Consider the following 21,435-nt stretch of genomic DNA (forward strand, 5'->3'; position numbering starts at 1 on the left):
CTAGAGCAAGAGATACACTTGTGGCTACGTGCACTCAAGTTGGTACGGCCTTACTGAACATTGACTATGGGCGAATGTCCCTTCCCCGCTGCATTCACTTCTAGAAATTGTATGGTGTAGTATGTGTTTATTGTGTACATAGAACTTTGCTGCATTTAGTTGCATATGGCCCAGTTCTGGGCATGCGCAGATTTATTTTGCTTACCATACGCACAAAATCAGCAGATATGTGCTTTGATGAATCAGGCCCTGAGTGTTTTTTTATTCATATAGCACAGCACATTTACAATTTTAACAGATAAAAAAATCTCATAAACAAAGCTTGCTATAGTGTTTATAGCAAGCACACCCATGCTTTTTTAAAATCTGGGTGTGCTAAATACAGACACTGCTAAAAATGCTTCACTTACCTATTCACCAAATCACCTCTCTATATTTACATTTTAAATATTTAGAAATAATGGAGCACATATATGTAATCAAATGGTGAATTTGACATAATTTGTAAATTGTAATTTATAAAGTTTTCAATTTATGAGAGTGAGCTCAATTGCCTTTATTTGTACCCTATAGAAATACATTGTAGCATGATCCATTTTAACTTTATGACATTCATCTATGCAGATTTCTGGTCAGTAACGGAAATAGGCATTTTGGCAAAAGTAAAAACATTGCTTTAAAGTACTATACACTTTCACATTTGTCCCATCACCTTAATTAAAAATTTATGCTAAAATTCTACTTTTTGGCACCTTATTTATATAGTTATATATTTTAAAAAACTTATGAATGTGAGGGATACTCAGGATACATTCAAGTTTCAGATATTTACATTTTAATTTTTTTTTATTACATTGGCCTCTGAGCACATCAATGTGATCTCAACCAAAATTAGCATTCATCATATATGTAATTGCATAGACATAATGCAAATACCAATGTTTAATCTGTTAACACACAGCATGTTAAAGATAATTAAACTTTAATTTTGTCATAGAGTGAGTTTACTGCTCTGCTTTTGATTCAGCCCCACCTGTTTACTAAAATTTAGTGTCCAATGATAGCGTGTATGACTATAACACTGCACAGGGGGTGGGGGGATGTATTAAAATTGGTTTACACCCTATATGAATTCTGTTCTTTTATTTCACTTTAACATAAGTTTAGGCCAGCTGCTCAAAAATGACAAGTCTAAGCACGCTGGGGGCCATCTTGGTTATCCATTTATCACCCCCTTCAGTTGGAATAGGTATGGGGCTAGTTTCTAGGCTTTTGGCAATCTTGTTTAACACGGCCGCCATTGCCATCAGGGTAGATGATTATGCCCATGGCACAAGACTGGAGGCCATTACTCTGTCGTATCCCTCACCACCTCTGGGGGAATAAGAATATGCCTAGCCAAGGGAATGGGAGACGTTTTATAATAGCTTGGCCCCACCCAGTTCCAGGTGGTGTTTGGAAGGATTTACACAAAAGAATTGGGATTTTTTTAATACTACCACAGTCAATAAAATCCACCAGGGGGTATATTAACTAAACTAAGCGTTTGAAAAAGTGGAGATGTTGCCTATAGCAACCAACCAGATTCTAGCCGTCATTTTTTAGAATGTACTAAATCAATGACAACTCAAATCTGATTGGCTGCTATAGGCAACATCTCCACTTTTTCAAACCTGCAGTTTAGTAAATATACCCCTAGGTGTGGCTAGGTTTGTCCTCCTGGGGGCCTTTCTTTTATGCTGCTAGTTGATGGGAAGCAACTAGGCATAGTTATTTCACAGGGTACCTGGAATTTGAAGTCACAGCACTAGGCTGTATATTTTATTTTTTTATGAAGCTGTCTGTTTTCAATGAATAGACAGTAGCAATATATCTGGTTAGGAAGTGACTCATTTTCAAAAACCATCTGTTCCTAGTGATTTCTATTGCTCTATTACTCATCTCTGAGTTCTGCTGAATTAAATTTTTTATGCATTGTTTTTATCACAGGTCTTTTAGTTTAAATAAATAAAAATACCCCTGCAATCAATAAGCACTTACCATGAAAGTCTTTAATTTGTAAGAGGACACATTGTAGCTTGTGCCATAATTGTGCCCACCCATAAAATTTTCACTGAATAATCAGATATGTGTCTCGTTTAGACACTTCTCTTGGGACAATGTGTGATTTTCTGATGTCTGATTTTCTAGTCACTGTAATTAGCCATAGTGCTGCCAAGGCTAATAGTGTTTATAGCAAGCACACCCAGGCTTTTTTAAAATCTCTTTTAGTAAGGTTTGTACATTACACTGCTGGCGTTTCATAGCATTGCCCCCTTTAAGTGTCAGCAGTCACACTGTTTGATTTTTTTTTCCTGTCGGCATTACTCCCAGGGCTGTCGAAAATGTTGACTGTCACTTTTTAGGTAAGTATATTATTCCTACATGTCGCTATTATAGCTATCACCATTTTTGTGTCAATGTAACTGTTATCACAATTTTCGGCATCGTAATTTTGTCTACCACCGGTAATAAGAATTACGGGCCCCGTGATACTTTTTCCGGAGCCCATTGGTACTTGAAAGACAAGTCTATTTACTTCCAAAGCTTCAAGAGAAGGATCATTGGAGTTTACTTAATGACTCTATTAGCCACATGCAGATTTAGATAAAAGAGTTATGGTGGTTAATATTAAAGATTCAGAGTTACCTTGACTCTGTCCAGACTCTCTGATTGTAGATGAAATGTGTGCTCCTGGGTATTTTCCCCAAATCAGTTTTAAAATTACTGTGGGCAGGAGGTGGAACTGTTATAGTAAACCACTGTAACTGTTTGAATTTGGTGATTTTCTAACAGGAGGTAGGTAAGCTTTGAACTGAGTATTCCCATTTCCTGCAGGTCAGAAAACCAGTTGTAGACTGTAGGTGGTAAAGTAATTTTACTGTATTGTAAAAAAAACAAATGTATGGAAACTATATTAAGTATAACGGTGGTGGAATGGTTCAGTGATCTTCTCCGCATGGTCCGCATGTCACATAATCAACACCATGACAATGCGGTCTTGAAGCTTGGGACATAGGGCCTTCCAAAGCAGTTTGGTTAAATGCCATAATGGTGTTTGCATTCTTCCAGGCTCCAAAAGCTTACAGTTACAAACTTGTCAATGCACCTGGACATGAAGGACCTTCTGATATGTGCCCGTCCCCCATCTCCCGTCCATCTTATAGAAGGCCCTGCCTGTAATGCAACTCAGGGAAGCTTTGTGGGTAACATCATTTAATAAATCTCCAGAGACTTGTCTTTCCTCGGCTATAAAACACACCCTGAGTGTGAGGATTAAGACAATTAAACAAAAAAATCAAATATTTGATATGTCTACAGTTCAATACAATTAACGTTTGATTATGGCTGTTCTACTATTTTAACTTGTTGTGTTGATTTTATTTTTAAATAATTGAAAAGTTAAACAATAATAATTCATTATGTGTAGCATAAAATCAATGTTATCTATAGTCAAATATAAATATTTTTTACATCTGTGTTAGTCTTGTAATTTAGCAGGTTTAACCAATTATACCAATACTATGCATGATTGTATTGATATGCAAATGTAGGTAGATGAAAATGATAATCACTTGTACATTATTAATATTTGTTTAGATTTCATAAATGCTTTTCTTTTAGACTGGAATCATTTTGTATACTTATACCATATATAAGAATAGCGTGGATCTTTATATTGTTATTTTCAAAATATACAGCAATGGCATGTCCAATTTCCTGGATTATTGTTTTTGTTTTTACATGTATTGCATATTATGGTAATTTATTTGTGTAAAACATACCATGTGCATTTTCTATGATTTTATTATTCACAAGTCAATTATATTTTTGAATGATGTCCTTGACTCAGTTGTTTCAGAGAGATATTTATGTTTTCTTGTTCGCCCCTATTGCACACATTCTGTCTATGATTAATCGCCATTTGAGGTCATGGGCAGATTAGATTGCTTTTCCTTATTCTCGCTAAGGTTTAAATAATAAACTACTGCTATATGGCATACATTTTCTACTTCATTTGCAACTTTATGTCTGTCTCTTACTGAATATTATACAGCTCCAAACCTTAAAATAGAATACATTGTATATGTGGTACAGTGGACCTGATGCTAAGGAAGAGGCAAGAAACTAAATGCAATAAGAATTCCCACAAAAAGATGCAACTACACTTCATCATCATCTTGATGACAATGACTTATGTTATTAAAATAAATACATAAATAATTTTTTTTTTAAAAAGTATGCAACCCCCCCCAAAAAAGTGTTTTCAGAAACAGTGCTCATAGTTAGGCTGGTAGCTGCAAATTCAAGGGGGGGAAACAGTGTGAGATAAAGCAACTATCAGCACTAGGTTTTGACAGACTGGCCTGGCAATATCATCATCAGCAGCAGTGGCAGATATACCATTGGTGCTGCAGGTGCAGTGCATCGGGGCTCATTGAGATAATGATGCCCGCTGCATGGCAGATGCAGAGGATTGGGATCCCGAATCCCTCCTGCCCACCTCCCTGCATCGGGGCCCACAGCTCGATAACTCCATCTCTGACCAGCAGCATGGATTGTTGTACCAGCCCTTCAGTAGCCACAATAGATACGGCTCCTGACAGGCGTATATAAAACTGTGTCCATATCGAATTCAGCCATATTGGCATGAACACACCTTTATTGCACACTGCCTACGCTTGCCTGCCTCTTTTCTCCCTCATTCTGCCTCTCTGAGTGTCAGATGCATAAAAATCTACATATTGATAAAAAAAATAGTATGCATACATATTACACCTTTTACACATTTACATATGCTCTTCATCAGCCCTATATAACTAATTACCCTATATATGTAACTAATTAACGAATGACATTCAGCCTATAATTAGCAGATGCAGATACTGGTGTATGTTTAAGTTCAGAAAAATATTTTATCTTATTTAGTGACATGTCATTTATTTATGTGTGTGTGTGTCACATTTCTACATGTTCATGTTAAATATGCATTTAAGCAAAATTACTTTTTTTCGCCTTTACAGGTACATATGTCATGCAAGTAACAGCTATAGATTTGGATGACCCAGCATATGGAAGTAATGCCAGATTGGTTTACAGCATTCTGCAAGGACAACCCCAGTTTTCTATAGAAATAAAATCAGGTAACAAACTTAAGATGTGAAATCTTAAAATATTTGAACAGTAATAAATCAATCTAAATGAAATTGATAACACATTCATTAATTGTCATCATTTTTTTCTCTATTTTTCTTCACAATTTAAAAATAGATTCCAGTTTGGATTAATATCTATTTTATATACTGAATATTTCTTATTAACCAAGCTGGTGACATGGTTTATCTTCCTTTGAGAGAATTTCTTGCTTTGCAAAAAGAAATCTATAGCAAAGGACCCAAACTAGGTTAACTATATTTGTATTGTACTCAACTAAAAATAGATAAATGTGGGTGGTGTAAAACCTTTTTAGGGGTTTTACCTTGGACGTCTGCACTTGACTTGTGTGTTTTGAAGGTTGTTGCAGCCGTTACGGGCAAACCGGGCGTTCCAGTTCCCGCACTTGTTGTTGGTTGTTTCTTTGGTTCTGCCTTGGCGCAACCTGTGGTGGGGATAAATAGGGGTAGGAGAAGGGGGGGATCTGGCGACTAGTGATGCGGTATTTTAATTTTGGAGAAACGGGGCGTTTTTTCTTTGTACCTGCTGAATGTATATTAGATTTGGATGTGCTCTTGTGTGGGACGTTATATAAAGGATTACTTGGGTAGGATGTGAATGGCGAGGTCAAATCTTATATACCAACTGCTCTTATAAGAGCAAATAGAGCAAAAACAGCGCACCTTACTGCACACCCACCACATTATATACACATTATATATATTATATATATTATATAGACATTACGACACATACTACCTCTCCACTACAAAGAACACATTCTCCACAGCCCACCACACACACACATATATATAATTAACCTCTTCAACACCTCCACCAACCATACCACAAAGAAACACACAAACCTGATAACACCCACATCCAACATACCACGAGCTATAAACATCTTACCTTAAAAAAACTGTGGGGCTATAAACATTAAGCTATAAACATACCCCACCCAACATAACCCAGAGGGCTCACAAATAACAGCAGTAGCTAACAACCGAACTACCACCGCATACAATATACACTGCACTAGAGCTATAGACAATAAGCAAAAGAGCTATACACCAAAAAAACTGCAGAAAAGCTATAATCAGCCGCTAAACAAATAAGCACCGTAGTATATTGTCTGCATTACCTGCACTGCTTCCCCCCCCCTTCTCCCACGCCTATTTATCCCCACCACAGGTTGCACCACGGCAGAACCAAAGAAACAACTAAAAATAGATAAATATATGAAATATATTAAAAATGAAAATTCTTTACATGTCAAATTTTGTACAACTCAGTGTTTAATTACAAAGATATGGGACATGAAAATGTTTTTAATGAACCCATCAGTTATACTTTCTCTATATTAATGGAGACCACCATCATCATAATACATCATTGTTTTAAGGTTTAAATTCCCTGGGCCTGATTCATTAAGGAAAGTAAAGCAAAAAAAGGAGTAACTTTGCACCTTGGCTTAATCATGTTGCATTGGAGGGGGGGCAAATGTAAAATGTGATGGCAGATTTATAGTTGGGGTAAGGCATTTTCTAGATCAACTTTCAATTTCAGTGTACAAATAAACCTATCAAGTATTTGTGTGCTACATAAAAAAATAGCCAGTATTTATCTTATGTGCAAAACATAAACTTGCACCCCTTACATTGTAACATGGATTTGTCCAGGAGAAAACTTACTAATTTTTTCACTCCATGCAGATGTACACTGAATGAATCAAGTAGTGTCTAGTGATGTTACTGGTCATTGGTTAATTTTAAAATGGATGATATAAATTATTTCTATAGATGTATTCTTGTTATCTTATTTAAAAAAAAACAGCCATCAAGTTTTGAGATTTTATTGAATTTTAGTGATATATCACAGTGAAACATTTCACAAATATAGAGCTGGAAAAGTTAAATATGAGTCAGAATTCAGAGATGCAGCACATGGTGTCACATCTCCTCCCTCTAGGTGCCATATAATATTTCTAGGTACACAAATACCCCCCCTCTATCCCACCAGCTTGTCTTGTAGGTTTTCTTTCTTTTGAAAAAGTAGAAGTGGTTATGCAATGCTAGTAGTAGCATGGTCTTATATGAATCCTTAAAAAACAAATAAGGGGAGGTCAAAAGGAAATATTTAAGGCACATATAATGACCATTGCACTTGTCTATGCCTGGAATAGCTACATGTATCCTGAACTAGAAGTGATATCCGAATCTGAATTCAGAATACCAAAATATTCCAATTACTAAACTGAATAATTTGGTTAAATATATTCAAGGGGCTTGTTCCTCTCTAGCAACTGACTTAACAATGCTACCAATGACAGTTTACAAAGGAGATACTACTTAGATGATGTTCTCTCCTCCCACACTTTTTTATATTCTTTTTTTTACTTAGCATTCAGGTAAAGAAAACAACAAATTAGCTAGGCTGATGAGTACTTAGGGTCTCATGTAGAGTTGGATGCATTTGCTCTCTGACCATATGCAAAAAAAGATGCATGCATAAAAAAGAGCATTTATGTGCATTTATTCAGTCGGATACATTTCAAGATGCATCCAGCTGCACATCAATAGCATATGTGGCAGGTTTACATCAGGAGTATACCTACACACCAAGATAGCATAGAAAAAGCATAAAGAAAGCGTACAGATGCATCTTGACAGTGTTATTAGTAAATACTAGAGCCACATTACCCGACTATCGCACAATAATGATAATATAATGAACTGTCATATACAGAAGTGATACTAGTATCTTAACAATGTTATTAATAATTGCAAAACACATTTTCAAAATAAAATGTATTTATATACTAATACAATTTAAATGCAGTTAAACACAAATATATATTGTTTTGCCTTGGAAACTTTCTTCCTGCAATAGACCAAATGGAAACATCATTCAAGTAACATGAATAGATGTCCTCAACTTCATATAATATAGCAGTCGCATTAAAGATTTAAGTATTAAAGAGGTCTATTCAAAATCAGCTAATAAGAAGCAGCTAGCTAGTGCTGTTGGTGCTTATCATTATCATCATTGTGCCTATTTGCACCAGTTGTCCAGCACTCACAAGCAGTACCGGCAGCTGCAACTGCATCCAAGCCAATTTCAGAATGAGCAAGCCCTTACTGTACTCAGCCTACTCTTGCCCGCCATTTACCTCCCCCATTCCGCATCTCCACATGCACAATAAGAAAATGCATATTTCACGCAAATAAAACAGATATACTTCTAATTACATTAGTCCTATGGTGTACAAAACACATACTGTAAGTGTACTATAACATTAATATGCAAACAATTTACTAACATAACTAATTACTACCACCAATATGGTATAATATGAAATATGAACAAATAAATATAACACTGTATTTTATATATCAGTTAACAGTACCTAGGATATGTACACTGTAGGGTTCAAGTATTATTAATTATTACTAACATACTACTTTGTCTACTTTCTACTAACTACATAAGCAAAGATACTGGACAGAGAACCACAAAAAAACTTAAGAAAAAGACGCCATTCTCACAACATAATATATGTCAATAGTGCTTCTGAGAAATGGAGTATTCAACCAAACACTAGTTTGGAGTTATAACAAGATTTTTGAATATATCAACCTTTTGAAAGCATGGGAAATTGAGCCAGGAATATTTGAATATAGTTGCTGCTGCTCATTGAAAGTCATCATTGTAAATTTCACTAAAACACTTATTTTCTAGTCTTGGTAAACAGGGCTAGAAAAATATAATTTATTAAACATTACATTAATTATTCTGAAATTCAATGCCTTATATCTGGAAGTTTAACTATCAGAACATGCTGAAATCTCTCCTTTGAGAATGATTGACAATGACAATGGTAGATCCTTGAAAGTGAGCTCTTGAAAACGTTAACATTCATAAATCTCACCATTATTTGTATTGGCAGAAGCTTGGACCATATAATAAATTTCTAAAATTTATCCCATAAACCTATAACACTTACATCTGACATCTTTAAATTGTGCAGAGTAACTACAGTACAAGGATCAATAATTTGCTATTGTCTAACACATTGTACTAATACTACCACAAAAAAAGCACATACAAGCATAATAAGAAATGTTCAATAATAAGATGCTCAATAATAAGAAATGCTCAAGAGCATTTTCATTATACAATCTAATAATTGATTTGTGTAATTTGTATTATTTATTTGAAAAAATATCATAATGCATTACAATATCATGAGAAATGCATGACATAATGGTTAGAAGTCCATTTTTTAATAGTTTTCTAATATTTTAAGTGCAATGTGAGTAAAGTTTTATTTGACAAAGTTGAATGCAGCTTTATAATATGGATCATAAATATAAACAAATCATAAATTAATTTCTATATACAGAATATAAAACTTTATATCTCCACAAAATAAGTAAATCAACATTAATTTCAATATGTATAAAAATAAAAAAATTATGTTAATTAGTCTACATAGAAAATAATGTTTAATTTGTAACTCCATGCAGATGTACACAGCTACAAATCAGACATGCTCTGTTTATAAAGCATTTCTGTATATAGCAAATATTGTGGATTTTTTTTCCCACTACGTAAATTTCTGGGGAATTTGACAGGGGGCAGAACATTTGAAAATACATCATTTAAATTCTAAGACAAATAAAATAGATATCTAAGGTCAACTTCTACAAAGTTCACAAAACATATTAAATCCTCCAAAAATATTTATGGATTTATTACATATTTATTTGTAACACTGCATGCTAGTCCACAGCTACAATGTCATTAGGAAATCTTTAAACCTTTAACTTGGAATGCTAATTTTAATTAAAACTTCGGATGCACTTGGATTAACATAATTAGAATCATTGAGTACAACTGACTGGTTTATTTTATTTGACACCCACCCAAAATGTAATAATAAACACTTCCACATGTGTGTCCTTATTTTATTTATTAAGCAGCCGGGCCCTATTTCAAAATGTCATTTCTCAGGTTGAGTGGGAAGAGTGAAAGTCTTCTAGATTTATCAGGAAAACCAGTACACTTTGCAAAAAAAATTTATAATAATAGCAATAATAATAATAAGAATAATAATAATTATAATAATAAATAGAGAGTGTTTATAATTTAATTAAATTACATTCAAATTTATTATCTTATACTTAAGTAATACAATGTAAAGTGTGAATTTTATTTTGTTTACTCGCTGTTTGTATTTCTTTGGTCTGACTTGGTGGTCTTTGAACTCTCTATAAAACACTAAATCAAAACACTGTAAATTAAGCATGGCCACTTTGTGTCATCACTTGGAGGTCCTAGTTACTCCTACTGCAAGCTAGAGTAGAAGCTACAATATGGCAAATTATAAAAAACTGCATATACTACACATAAAGCATTTTAAGTTAACAGTTGAATCATCTTGTTGAAATGTGAGAAATGTATAATTCATTCGCACAGTTTCACATTTTTCCCAATGCATTTGCATATAACAATTGACTAATTATACTGTATTTTACCCTCTATAATAAGGGAACATTTTTACTTAGTATTTTCTGTTGTTTGTAGGAATAATTCGTGTTGCTTCACAAATTGATAGAGAAACGAAGGATCAGTATCATGTTATAATCCAGGCCAAAGACATGATTGGCAATGTGGGTGCACTGTCAGCCACAGCAACTGTAACTATTAACGTGTCTGATATCAATGATAATGCACCAAAATTTCAACAAAGTAAGTAAATTACATCATTGTATGTCTTTTATTAGTGATTTATTTTCCTATAACAGTACAGGATCCAAAATAAAAAATATATTGTATACTGTACTTAATGTAGCTAAATTATCTGCAAGAAAATCTTACTTTATAGATGTACTTTAGTTAAATTTCTTTCTAAATGAATGATAATGGATTACAATTGTATTGACATATTTAATACTGTATTACTAAAGCTAGGTACACACTACAGAATTTCAACCAACTTTTTATGCTGAGCGATTTTACATGCGATCGATGTTCCGATCGCTCGGTCCATGGACTGCAATTACACTAGCCTTGTTTAGGACGATAAAGGGAAGAGTGGACATCCCCTTTAGCGAATTTTTACAGCCATGTTGTCGTGAGCAATGACTGTAATTTCTTACTCACTGTTGTGGATCGGTCGGAAATGTATACACACTACACAACGGAAACGAGATTGGAACGAAAATATTAAACTGTACGACCAACCAAATGAGGCGACAATCGTCCATTTGGGCAGACTTTCGACCATCGTGTCACTGCACATACTGACCCGACTTTTGAACGAGCGGTCGTATGTCGGCTGATTGAGCCGATTATTGGATGAAAACTGTGTAGTGTGTACCCAGCTTTACAGTAAACATATCCTTAGAATTTTTTCTTCTCTACTAAATGACTGAATTTTTTTACTCTCAAGCACATCACACTATTAGATGACCCAGCACTACTAATACACATCCACACATTCTAATGAAACATTTTAAAATAACCAAGGTTGTTACTCGGTGACCCTGAAGCAAACAATATGCACCATACAGTGTCAGAAAAACTCTACTTCGTCCATTATGCTTCAGACATTTGATCATGCTATTTGACTAATTTATATGTTTTATATGTTTAAAACAATTAATATATAATAAAATAAAAATTAACTAATTGTTTGCTTATATTTATGTTGAAGTAAATTCTTGCAGATAAATGTGTACTAACGAATAGAAAATAATGTTTGAATATATAAAAATATAAAGAGATGATTACATATGGAAATTTAAAATAATGTCTTTTATGTGTTGCATTTGATTTATTCTATACTATTATGAAGAGTTATGATGTGTTTTGGCAAGAAAAAACTTATTTCACAGTATGACAAATTCATATTATCCACATGTATTTTATGCAAATGCACTGTATTTTTCAGAAACATATAACATGTCAATAATAGAATCAGCATCAGTAGGAGAAATAGTTGGAGTAATTTTGGCTGATGACAATGATATTGGAAGAAATGCAGAAATTATTTACTCAATCGAAGAAAGGGGTGATTACAGTATGTTTAATATAAGCACTGATCTTATAACACAAGAAGGCATCATTACATTAAACAAGGTACAGTGTACTTTTATGCAATCTGAATGTAGCCATTTCATTTTTTTATTTTTTACAAATATATGTAATTAACTGCATTGTTCTAAAACAGAACTGAAAATAAATTATATCATATAAATAAAGTGAGCAATCTTATTTTTAACTTTACACATTTTTAAAGACATAAAAATATATGCTACATGAACATTCTTTAGTTTGTTTATATATAATTAATGAACATTTGGAAACTATATACAAATAATTTAATGATTACTATAACATTTAGATAATAAGTGCAAGTAATCATAAATTATATAAAGTACAATAAGCACATAAACATAAATAGTTTTTCCACCTTCCCAGTGTAATGTCTGATCATGTGACAGTATTTAGGTTGTTGGAGATTTGAAAGGAGAGACTTGGGCAAGATAGAATGCCTCCCTTTCAAATGTCCCATGCACTGATTACTGTTAAAGTCTATAGACTGATTGTAAGTTTTTAACATTTCATCAAAACATTAAGGGTCTGATTCATTAAGGAAAGTAAAGCCCAAAAAAATAGTAACTTTTCACCTTGGCAAAACTATGTTGCATTGGAAGGGGTGATACATTTAAAATGTTGGGACAGATTTATAATTGTGGTAGGGCATGTTCTAGATCAGCTTCAAGTGTCAGTGTGAAAAAAAAGCTATCAAGTATTTGCGTGCTACATGAAAAAACAACCAGGATCTTCCTTATGTGCAAAATAATTAAATATTTTGCACCCTTTGCATTGTAACATGGTTTTGTACAGGCAGAAAACTTACTCACTTACTTACTTTTTTTGCCTTACTTTCCTTAATGAATCAGGATCTAAATCTTTTACATTTTTTTGTTCAAATGTTATTCGGTAATGTTGCTCTGCTTTGACAATATAACACAAAATACTTTTTTTTCATCAGTCTATTTGTATGTTGTAGCAGAAATCTATTAAAAGGTATACATAATCCAATATAATTAAACCCAAACACAAAACTGAAAAATTGTATGTCTTCAAACAAATGCATTCTTGATATCTTCTTACTATAATGAGTTTATAATACATAAATGCTTGGAATACATTTTTTTGATCATACCGAATCCAAACTTCTTTGCTCAGTTGCACCAACTACTGGTAAGCAGCCACCATCAAATTCTCAGTATACTCTGACCATGGATGGTGCCAGTGAACTGTCTGCTTGGGACTTACTACAATATCTGGCCCATCGGGTAGATCAGCAAAAGGCTAATCAAGGTCAACTCCTGCAATGTCTGCAAGGATTGGCAACCCGTCTTGATGCTATTCAAGATACCCTGGTTCCACTTGTGAAGGCCACCTATGGCTCCAGCTTCAGTTATCAGGAATTTTCCCACAGAGAAATTACGCATTCCTCCTTCAGAGGAATATAAAGGGGATCCTATGAAATGCTGCAGGTTTCTAAACCAGTGTACTATTCAGTTTGAACCATCTCCAGGAAATGTTTCTCCTGAACAGTCTAAAGTGGCATACATGATTTCTGTCATGGGTATCAGGACTGAAGGTTTACCTTCTGGTATTGGCATGGCTAAACTAAGAGGCGCGCAGTCTAACACGCCTCTGGTCTTCACCAGGGACCCCCGCAAGGAGTTTTGGGTTTTGCTGCAAAGAGATGTGCAGATTGCGGCCCTCCCAGTTAGTCACCAGCGAGGTAATTGGTGGTCATGCAATCTGAGGTCAAACTGTGTGGGCAGACAAAAGCAGAGTCAGGAAGTCACAAGTCAAACCAGGAGATATGTGTAAACCAGATGGAGATCCAAAAGCAGAATCAGACACAACTGGGTAAAAGTCCATAAATCAGGCAGGATGTTTGGGAGCAAATAGGAGCGCTGGAACATAGGGAGACCTAGATACTCTGGTACCCTCATGGTGTCAGATGCCTCTTTAGTGTAGAGAAGCCTCTGATTTGTGGCAGGATTTCGGCGGGCAGGACGCTGACTTAAGCGTCCCTTTACATATGCGATGGAGACGCGAGTGAACAATGCATGCGTTTTCTGATGCCAGGCAAGGAGAATGTAGCCCGCATCATCTCTAGCCAACAGGACGCAATTGCGCAGAGAAGGAAGGCGATCATCCCGGGCACAGACTGGAAGTGTGGGAGCGGCGCCTGACAATTTCCTTATTGAACAGTCAAGCTCCTGCCTAGGTATCGCCTCCTTGGGATCATAATGATGCTATTATGCATAATTCTGCTATCTTCATTGAAACTTTCAAGAAAATCTTTGATGAGCCTTTCAGCTTACTAAAGCTTCGACAGGTGTCCTTAACTGTGTGACAATATGCTCTGCAATTTTGAATCCTTACTTCCGGTATAAGATAGGACAATGATGCCATGGTGGCAGCCTTCTGGCTGGGTCTGATCGACCATATTAAGGATAGATTGGCTTCCAGAGAATTACCATCTGACTTGGATGAGCTTATATCCCTCTGTGACAAGGTTGATATTCGCTTCAGGGAGTGGACTCAGGAGTGAGAGCATTCCATTTACCCTACTCTCTGACTGGCACCCAGGTTTCAGAATCCTTCGATAGCTCCGGAGTAACCAATGAAAGTAGTTTGTTCTTGCCTTACTCAGGAGGAGTGTGACAGAAGGTTCAAAACAATCTGAGTCTCTTGTGTGCCGATTCTGTTCATGTTCTGATAAACTGCCCGAAGAGACCAGGAAACGCAATATTCTAATTGATTCCAGGAAGGTCAAATTAGAATTTAAAGTTTCTTCTCCCTGGCATAGAGACAACCCCTATTTCCTTACGCCAGTCGCCTTTCACTCCTCAAAGGGTTCATATACAAGTCCTCATCTCCTGCGTTTTTTTTGTTTACTAAGAGGAAGAATGGATCTCTTAGGCTGTGCATTTATTATTGTCAGCTAAATGTCATCACTGTAAATTGCTACCCATTATCCCTCTTTTTTGAACTCTTTTACTGCATCCAAGGAGCCAAGCTTTTCACCAAGCTGGATCTGAGAGGTGCCTATAATCTCATTAGAATATGCCAGTGGGATGAATCGAAGATGGCCTTCAATATCCAAGATGGGCACTGTTCTGGCGGTCCTCAATGGTTTTGAGAATAAGTTCCTCTTTGATCTATTATACCGCTCTGTAGTCTTCTATATTAATGATATTCTGATTTACTAAAAGGATTTGTCCTTTCATTTTACTCACGTGAAAGAGATTCTGTGCTGCATCCGTAACCATCATTTGTAATGTAAGCTGGATAAATGTCTTTTCAACCTACTGAGGGTGCTTTTTCTTGAGTATATTGTATCTGGAACGGGGTTGTAGATCGATGAAATCCTCAAGTGACCCCAACCTTTGTGTCTGAAAGCCATCCAACGCTTTATCAGTTTTGACAACTATTACTGGCAGTTTATTAAGGACTCCTCATCGGTTGTTGCACCCATTACCGTACTTACCTGCAAAGATGCCCCTACCAGATCTTGGTCATGCGCAGCAATTCAAGCATTTCAGACATTGAAAAAAGCCTTTTATTCAGCCAACATTTTAGCTTAACCCAATCTCTCACAACCCTTTTTCTTGTATGTGAATGCTTCTAACGTACTGATTGGTGCCATCCTGTCAAAAAATGACACCTTAGGAAGATTTCACCCCTGCGGATTCTTTTCCAAAAGCTTGTCTCCTACTGGAAAAAATATGGAATTGGAGATAAAGAGTTACTGGCAATCAAGAAAGTTCTAGAAGAATGGAATCACCTTCTAGAGAAAGCTGTACACCCTGTCACAATATATACAGATCATAAGAATCTCATGTATCTCCAATCAGCACTTTGCCTTAATCCTTAACAAGGTCACTCTTCTTCACTTGGTTTAATGTTATTCTGACCTTCAGGGTTCCCTACCCTGCATTAAACCATTTGATTCCGGTATTGACCTCAGGTCTTTGCCTATCCATTTCGGATTCTAATTTTGGCTCTGACCTCTGTTGTGTTAGGAACTCCTTCAGTCAGCACGACAGAACCCGGAATCTGCTCCGATGTCTGGTGTTCACTGGAGCCCCTAGTGGTGGGGACAGACTTGGCTGCAGACAAACGGAGGGTCGTGTAGTGTGCACTGACTGGGGAGAACCCAGAGGCAGCGTGGTAGAACACAGCGATGTGAGATCCAGGCAAAAGGTCAAGGGCCGGCAGCAGACAGGGATATCAGAAAACGAGCCGAAGTCAGGGGTCACAGGCAATACAACGAAGTCCAAAAACAAGCCAGGGGTCATACACAGGAAATCCAATAATAGGGTAAACACAGGAGCAGGGAAACAGGAACAGGAGCCTAGCTAAACAGGAAGCTATAACTGGCAATGAGGCTAAGTCCTCACTGCCTTAAATAGCAAGGAGAACCAATAGGAGTTGTAGTGATACAACCCCTCCCACAGCATAATCACTGCACCGAGACAATACTGGCAGAGACAAGATAGCACCAATACTGAATCAAAAAGACTCTCACAGAGTCTGCTCCAATGTATAAATATCCCTACCTTTCCCTGCAGGAATATGCCCGGGTGTGAGCCCGCTGGCCGGGCGCTGCGGCCTCCGGATTACAGCGTCCTGGTTGTTGCCTAGGCAACCGGGACGTCAGAGGCGGAAGTGAGACCCCGGTCGTCATGGAGACGGCCGGGGCGTCTGAGAGAGCCGGAAGCGAGCCGCGGCGGCCCGTCGGGGAGCCGCGGCTCGTAACATGTTGTTCCTGATTATTCCCTGTGGTATCCAATTTGGCTCCATATGATTACATGGTTCTGACGTTTGCTGTTCCTGACTACTCTTTGGCTTCTGATTTGGCTCCAATTTGAACATTCGGTATTAACCTCGGCTTGTTTGACCATTCCTTTTCAGTTGTTGCCTCACCAGTGATTAACATCAAAGACTGTGATCTGCTTGTCCCACGCAGCAAAGCCCAAACCTGCTTGCAGGGGTCCCTGGTAAACACCAGGGTGTGTTAAAGTGTTAAAGACTGCACCACTTGGTAAGCAGCCACCATCAAATTCTCAGTGTGGTCATGACCAGACTCTACCTGGGGAGGTTTTATAAAGATAGCATAGGCTGGTTTCACTCTTTTGCCACTGGAAATTTTGTAATGCTTGGTGTTGATTAATCCAATGGTATGAAGTGTATTTTTTGCCTTGTTTTTACAGTCATTTCTTTTAAGCCTTACTCTATCCCTTCTCTTTGTCATTCCTTGTTGTTCTAGTCATATGTCATGTCTCCTTCTATCTTTTCTTTCTGCCTTTTTTTTCTGTTTTTTGGTTTGTTCTTTTTCCTGCCCATCTTCTATTTTTCCCCACCCTTTTCTCCCTTTTTCTTTTATGTCCCTACCCCCATCTGGGTTCATGCTGTGCACGGAACCCCCCCCCCCCATACCAGTCTCATTGTCCTGTCAGCTACATTCACCATCCCATGCAGTACATGTTCATAATCTCCTTCATAGCAGTGGCACGTCTGTGCATGGCAGCTCACTGTGCTCTCCCCTTACATCCTTGCTTCCTCTAAGTTTAAGAGGCGGGTGCTAAGCATCTCTGCTCACGCCATCCTATCCATCTCACAGTCCTTTGTGCTCTGCTTCCAGTACTCCATTTCATTGTTAACCAATGCCTGGTTTCCTCTGCATTAATGCCTCCCAGCCTCTACTTTTGCATCTCAAACTGCTCCTCCTGCTCCCCCAGGCAGATATGCTACTAGCATTGTGTCTGCACAGTGGCTTGCACAGTGTATATCCAGGATAATATCTTACATTTCATTCTCTGCTAGTTTTTCCCAGGTTACACTTACCCATCCTTTGCCACTTTTTCACCAGTGTTACTGCATCAAAACCACCAGGTCCTTTCCTTTAAACCCCAGTTCCATCCATCAGGCTCCTCTTATATGTCTGCTGACTCTATGCTCTGTTGGTTAGTGTGTTAGCTCTGTAGCATGATTCACATGTTTTTCCGTACAGTCATGTCACCCAAGCAACTACTTCATTGCCGCTTCTGCTGCATAATGGAAGTGTTGCCACACCTATATCCTCATCCCAATTGCCCATGCTCTTCCATGCATCATCCTGCAGTAATCAATACCTGCATTGCCCCCCTCAATCCCTGGACACTCTGCACATCACAGCCCATATATACCTGTGTCCCTGTTGTTCACCATTCACCACGTACACTTCTATGTCACAGCCCCTATTTATCAATGCTCTAGGTGTTTCCCATCTGCCATCTTTCTCCCTCCAGGCCATCCCTGTCTGTCCCTCTGCTACCCCTGGCCCGGCAATTCCAATGCGCACCTCATCCTGCTTGTTTTTGCCCACCCCCAACACTTGCAATGCCAGACATGTTTCCCATCCCCACTTATTTCCCATGGCACTGCCCATATTGTCCCAACGTCTTCCACCCCTGCCTTTATTGCCTCACTTGCCCCAACCTTGCCTCCCTCTGTCCTGCTTAGTTTTGTCCCTCCTGTCACATCCGCCCAGCCCCTCTTTTCACTCCCCCTGTCTTGTATGTTAAAGACCAACCCATTGCCTGCCACCCAACTCAGGTTGCCCTTTATCCCCTCTCTCCCCTCTCGGGCACCCCAGTCACCCCTTTTAACTGTCATATGCCCATGGTATTTATGGTGCATGTTCTTTTATTGTCTCAGACTTAATTTGTTAGAGGGGACGGTGGCTTGCAGCATGAGAAGCATGGTTCATATTTCTGTGGTTGCAGTGTGGAAAACTGAAAACGGTCCAGATGGTTTGTGGATGTATTCCATTATGAGTACAAGCCGTTGCCTTTTCTGGATGCAAAATGGAGGGTGGTAGACAAATCCTACAGCGGTGAGTTTCAGTGGCTACCTATTTTAGTTGGAAGCCTGACCTAAGATGCAGATGCCAGTCATACTGTTTGAGCTCCATGATTTTGGGCATTTGCACAATGTCCTAGGGTTTTTGTCATATGGGCTGGCCTTATGTTGGTTGTTCAATTGTTTGGAGACCAGTGTAATGGATTAGGCTGGATCTTAGCACTAATCTCGATTGACACTGGCTTACCAGAGGTGCGGAGTCTAACGAACCGCCGCAAGGGAGGATGTGCTTAGCTGCCGAGAGTTCGCAGGCCATGGTCCTCTGGTCTGCCTCTGGAAGTAGCACTAGCAGATGAGGTGAACAGGTAGGCACACATAGTCAGACAACCTGTTCTGGTACACATATGGGCGGCACAGTACAGAATCAGCAGGCAGTCTAAGCGTGAGGGGATTCCTTGGGTCAGTGCACAATTGGGCAGCAGAGGAAAGCCGAGTCAGGAGCACAACATAACAGGAGCAGGTAGTCAGCAAGTCGGGTTGGTAAACAAACACAGAGGGATCAGAAAAGTCAAACAGGCAGAGCTGGTACACAGGAATCAGATCAGGAACAGAATGGCACAAGGATCCACGAGGAATAGGAGCCAAGAACAAAACAAGTTGCTCTTACACTCACCGAGTGTCAGAGTGAGGTTTATTTACCAGCAGTACAAAATCCCCGCCCTGAGCTAGCGATCATGTGACCGCCAATACCCGGAAGTGCGGGTTCCGATCGCAGAGAGCAGACAGTGCTGGAGTGAGGACAGGTACGTTTATGACAACCAGTCCCGAAGATTATTAAATGTCTTGGAGTATATGGGCCTTGACCCTATCCAAATTGGTAATCTTGTCTCTGCCCTATTGCTCCATGTGCCCTTGATGTTACTGCTCCTCTTTTGTGGCAGACCTTAGTAAATCAATGTTAGGCTCCTGGGGTGCAAAGCATGTGTACTTCTGCAAGGTCCAGTGGATGGTTGGCATCTCAGTTGTCTGGTCAGGGGGCTCAGGGGTTTGGAGGCTTCCTCTACCTCTCAGATGCCTCAGCTGGAGTTTGGGCTTGATCACTTGCATAAGGTATTGGGTTCTGGGCCCACTCTGACCAGGTTATGCTAGATGCCATTTCTGTACTGTCTCTGCCTCTTTTTATGACTTGCTGGGAGGTTCCTAGTTTGAGAAACATGGTTTATGGTGCCTCTGAAGCTGGGAGAGTGGGTTGGAGTAGTCAGCCACAGGTCAGCTAGGGAACTTCCTCTGGGAAGCAGGTGAATGGCAAGGTGGATATCAGACATATTTGTTTACTGGTTAGATGGCAATTAGGTATTTTTCGATTCATTAGTGAGAGGCTGGGCCTGAAATGCATTCAAATGCCGTACTGTATGCGTCCATGATCCAATTGCTCTGAAGTGTAGTGGTGTAGGCGAGGTTACCTACAATAGCTATGTCACCTGGTTTAGTTTGTCATTTGAGGGTATAATTACTAAACTGCGGGTTTGAAAAAGTGGAGATGTTGCCTATAGCAACCAATCAGATTCTAGCTGTCATTTTGTAGAATGTACTAAATAAATGAGAACTAGAATCTTATTGGTTGCTAAAGGCAACATCTCCACTTTTCAAACCTGCAGTTTAGTAAATCTAACCCTTGGAGTTTTAGGCCTTTCTTGTAGAGAGCTAGCCTGGGTTTCTCACGATAATCATTAATGCGTTTGTTAAATGGTTTCATACATGTATATACCATCCAGCGGGATGATGTGGAGGATGCATAGTGAGGATATTCATTAATCACATGTTGGGATGGGTGTCTATTTTTTTGGAGCTAGGATGTTGCTGTTTGGCTGGAACTTATGCAATCTAGGTATGTGTGTTCAGATGGTTGGTCTTTGCAAAGCAGGGCAGAAGGGATGCAATACACTGTTTATGTTTGGAGGTCAATGTTTTTCTTCGAAAAGGGACATTGTTACAAGTGTTAAATGGGGGATTCAGGCATTTTTGTGCTGCATGCAGAAGGGAACACTCGTGGCTGGACTACTACAGATGTCTGTGACAGGCAGTGTATGAGGCACGAGTGTCCATTGGTCCCACTTTGACTAAGCTGTTTCGCCTGTTCAATAGAGCGGTATACAATCTGAGAGGGGCAGAGCCCCAGATCAGTTTGTTGCAGGCGGCAGTTCATCAGCAAGTGCCGTATCGTACATATTGATTCTATACATCTGAATATCAGACGTAACAACCTGTTGGAGAGGAACTGTGACTAGGTGGCTT

At 38.3% G+C, this 21,435-nt stretch overlaps 1 protein-coding gene across 2 annotated transcripts in view; it reads left to right on the forward strand.

Annotated features, from left to right (window-relative positions):
• LOC142158895 (cadherin-19-like) overlaps positions 1–21,435 on the forward strand; it is a 96,796-nt gene that overhangs the window by 24,770 nt on the left and 50,591 nt on the right. For both annotated transcript variants that reach the window (XM_075213254.1, XM_075213252.1), the window contains exons 4-6: positions 5,064–5,183; positions 10,783–10,947; positions 12,152–12,339. In XM_075213254.1, the coding sequence (XP_075069355.1) occupies positions 5,064–5,183; positions 10,783–10,947; positions 12,152–12,339 (473 nt within the window). The remainder of the gene's footprint in view (positions 1–5,063; positions 5,184–10,782; positions 10,948–12,151; positions 12,340–21,435) is intronic.

Source organism: Mixophyes fleayi, chromosome 5 (genome assembly GCF_038048845.1).
Source record: "Mixophyes fleayi isolate aMixFle1 chromosome 5, aMixFle1.hap1, whole genome shotgun sequence".
NCBI classification, from domain to species: domain Eukaryota; kingdom Metazoa; phylum Chordata; class Amphibia; order Anura; family Limnodynastidae; genus Mixophyes; species Mixophyes fleayi.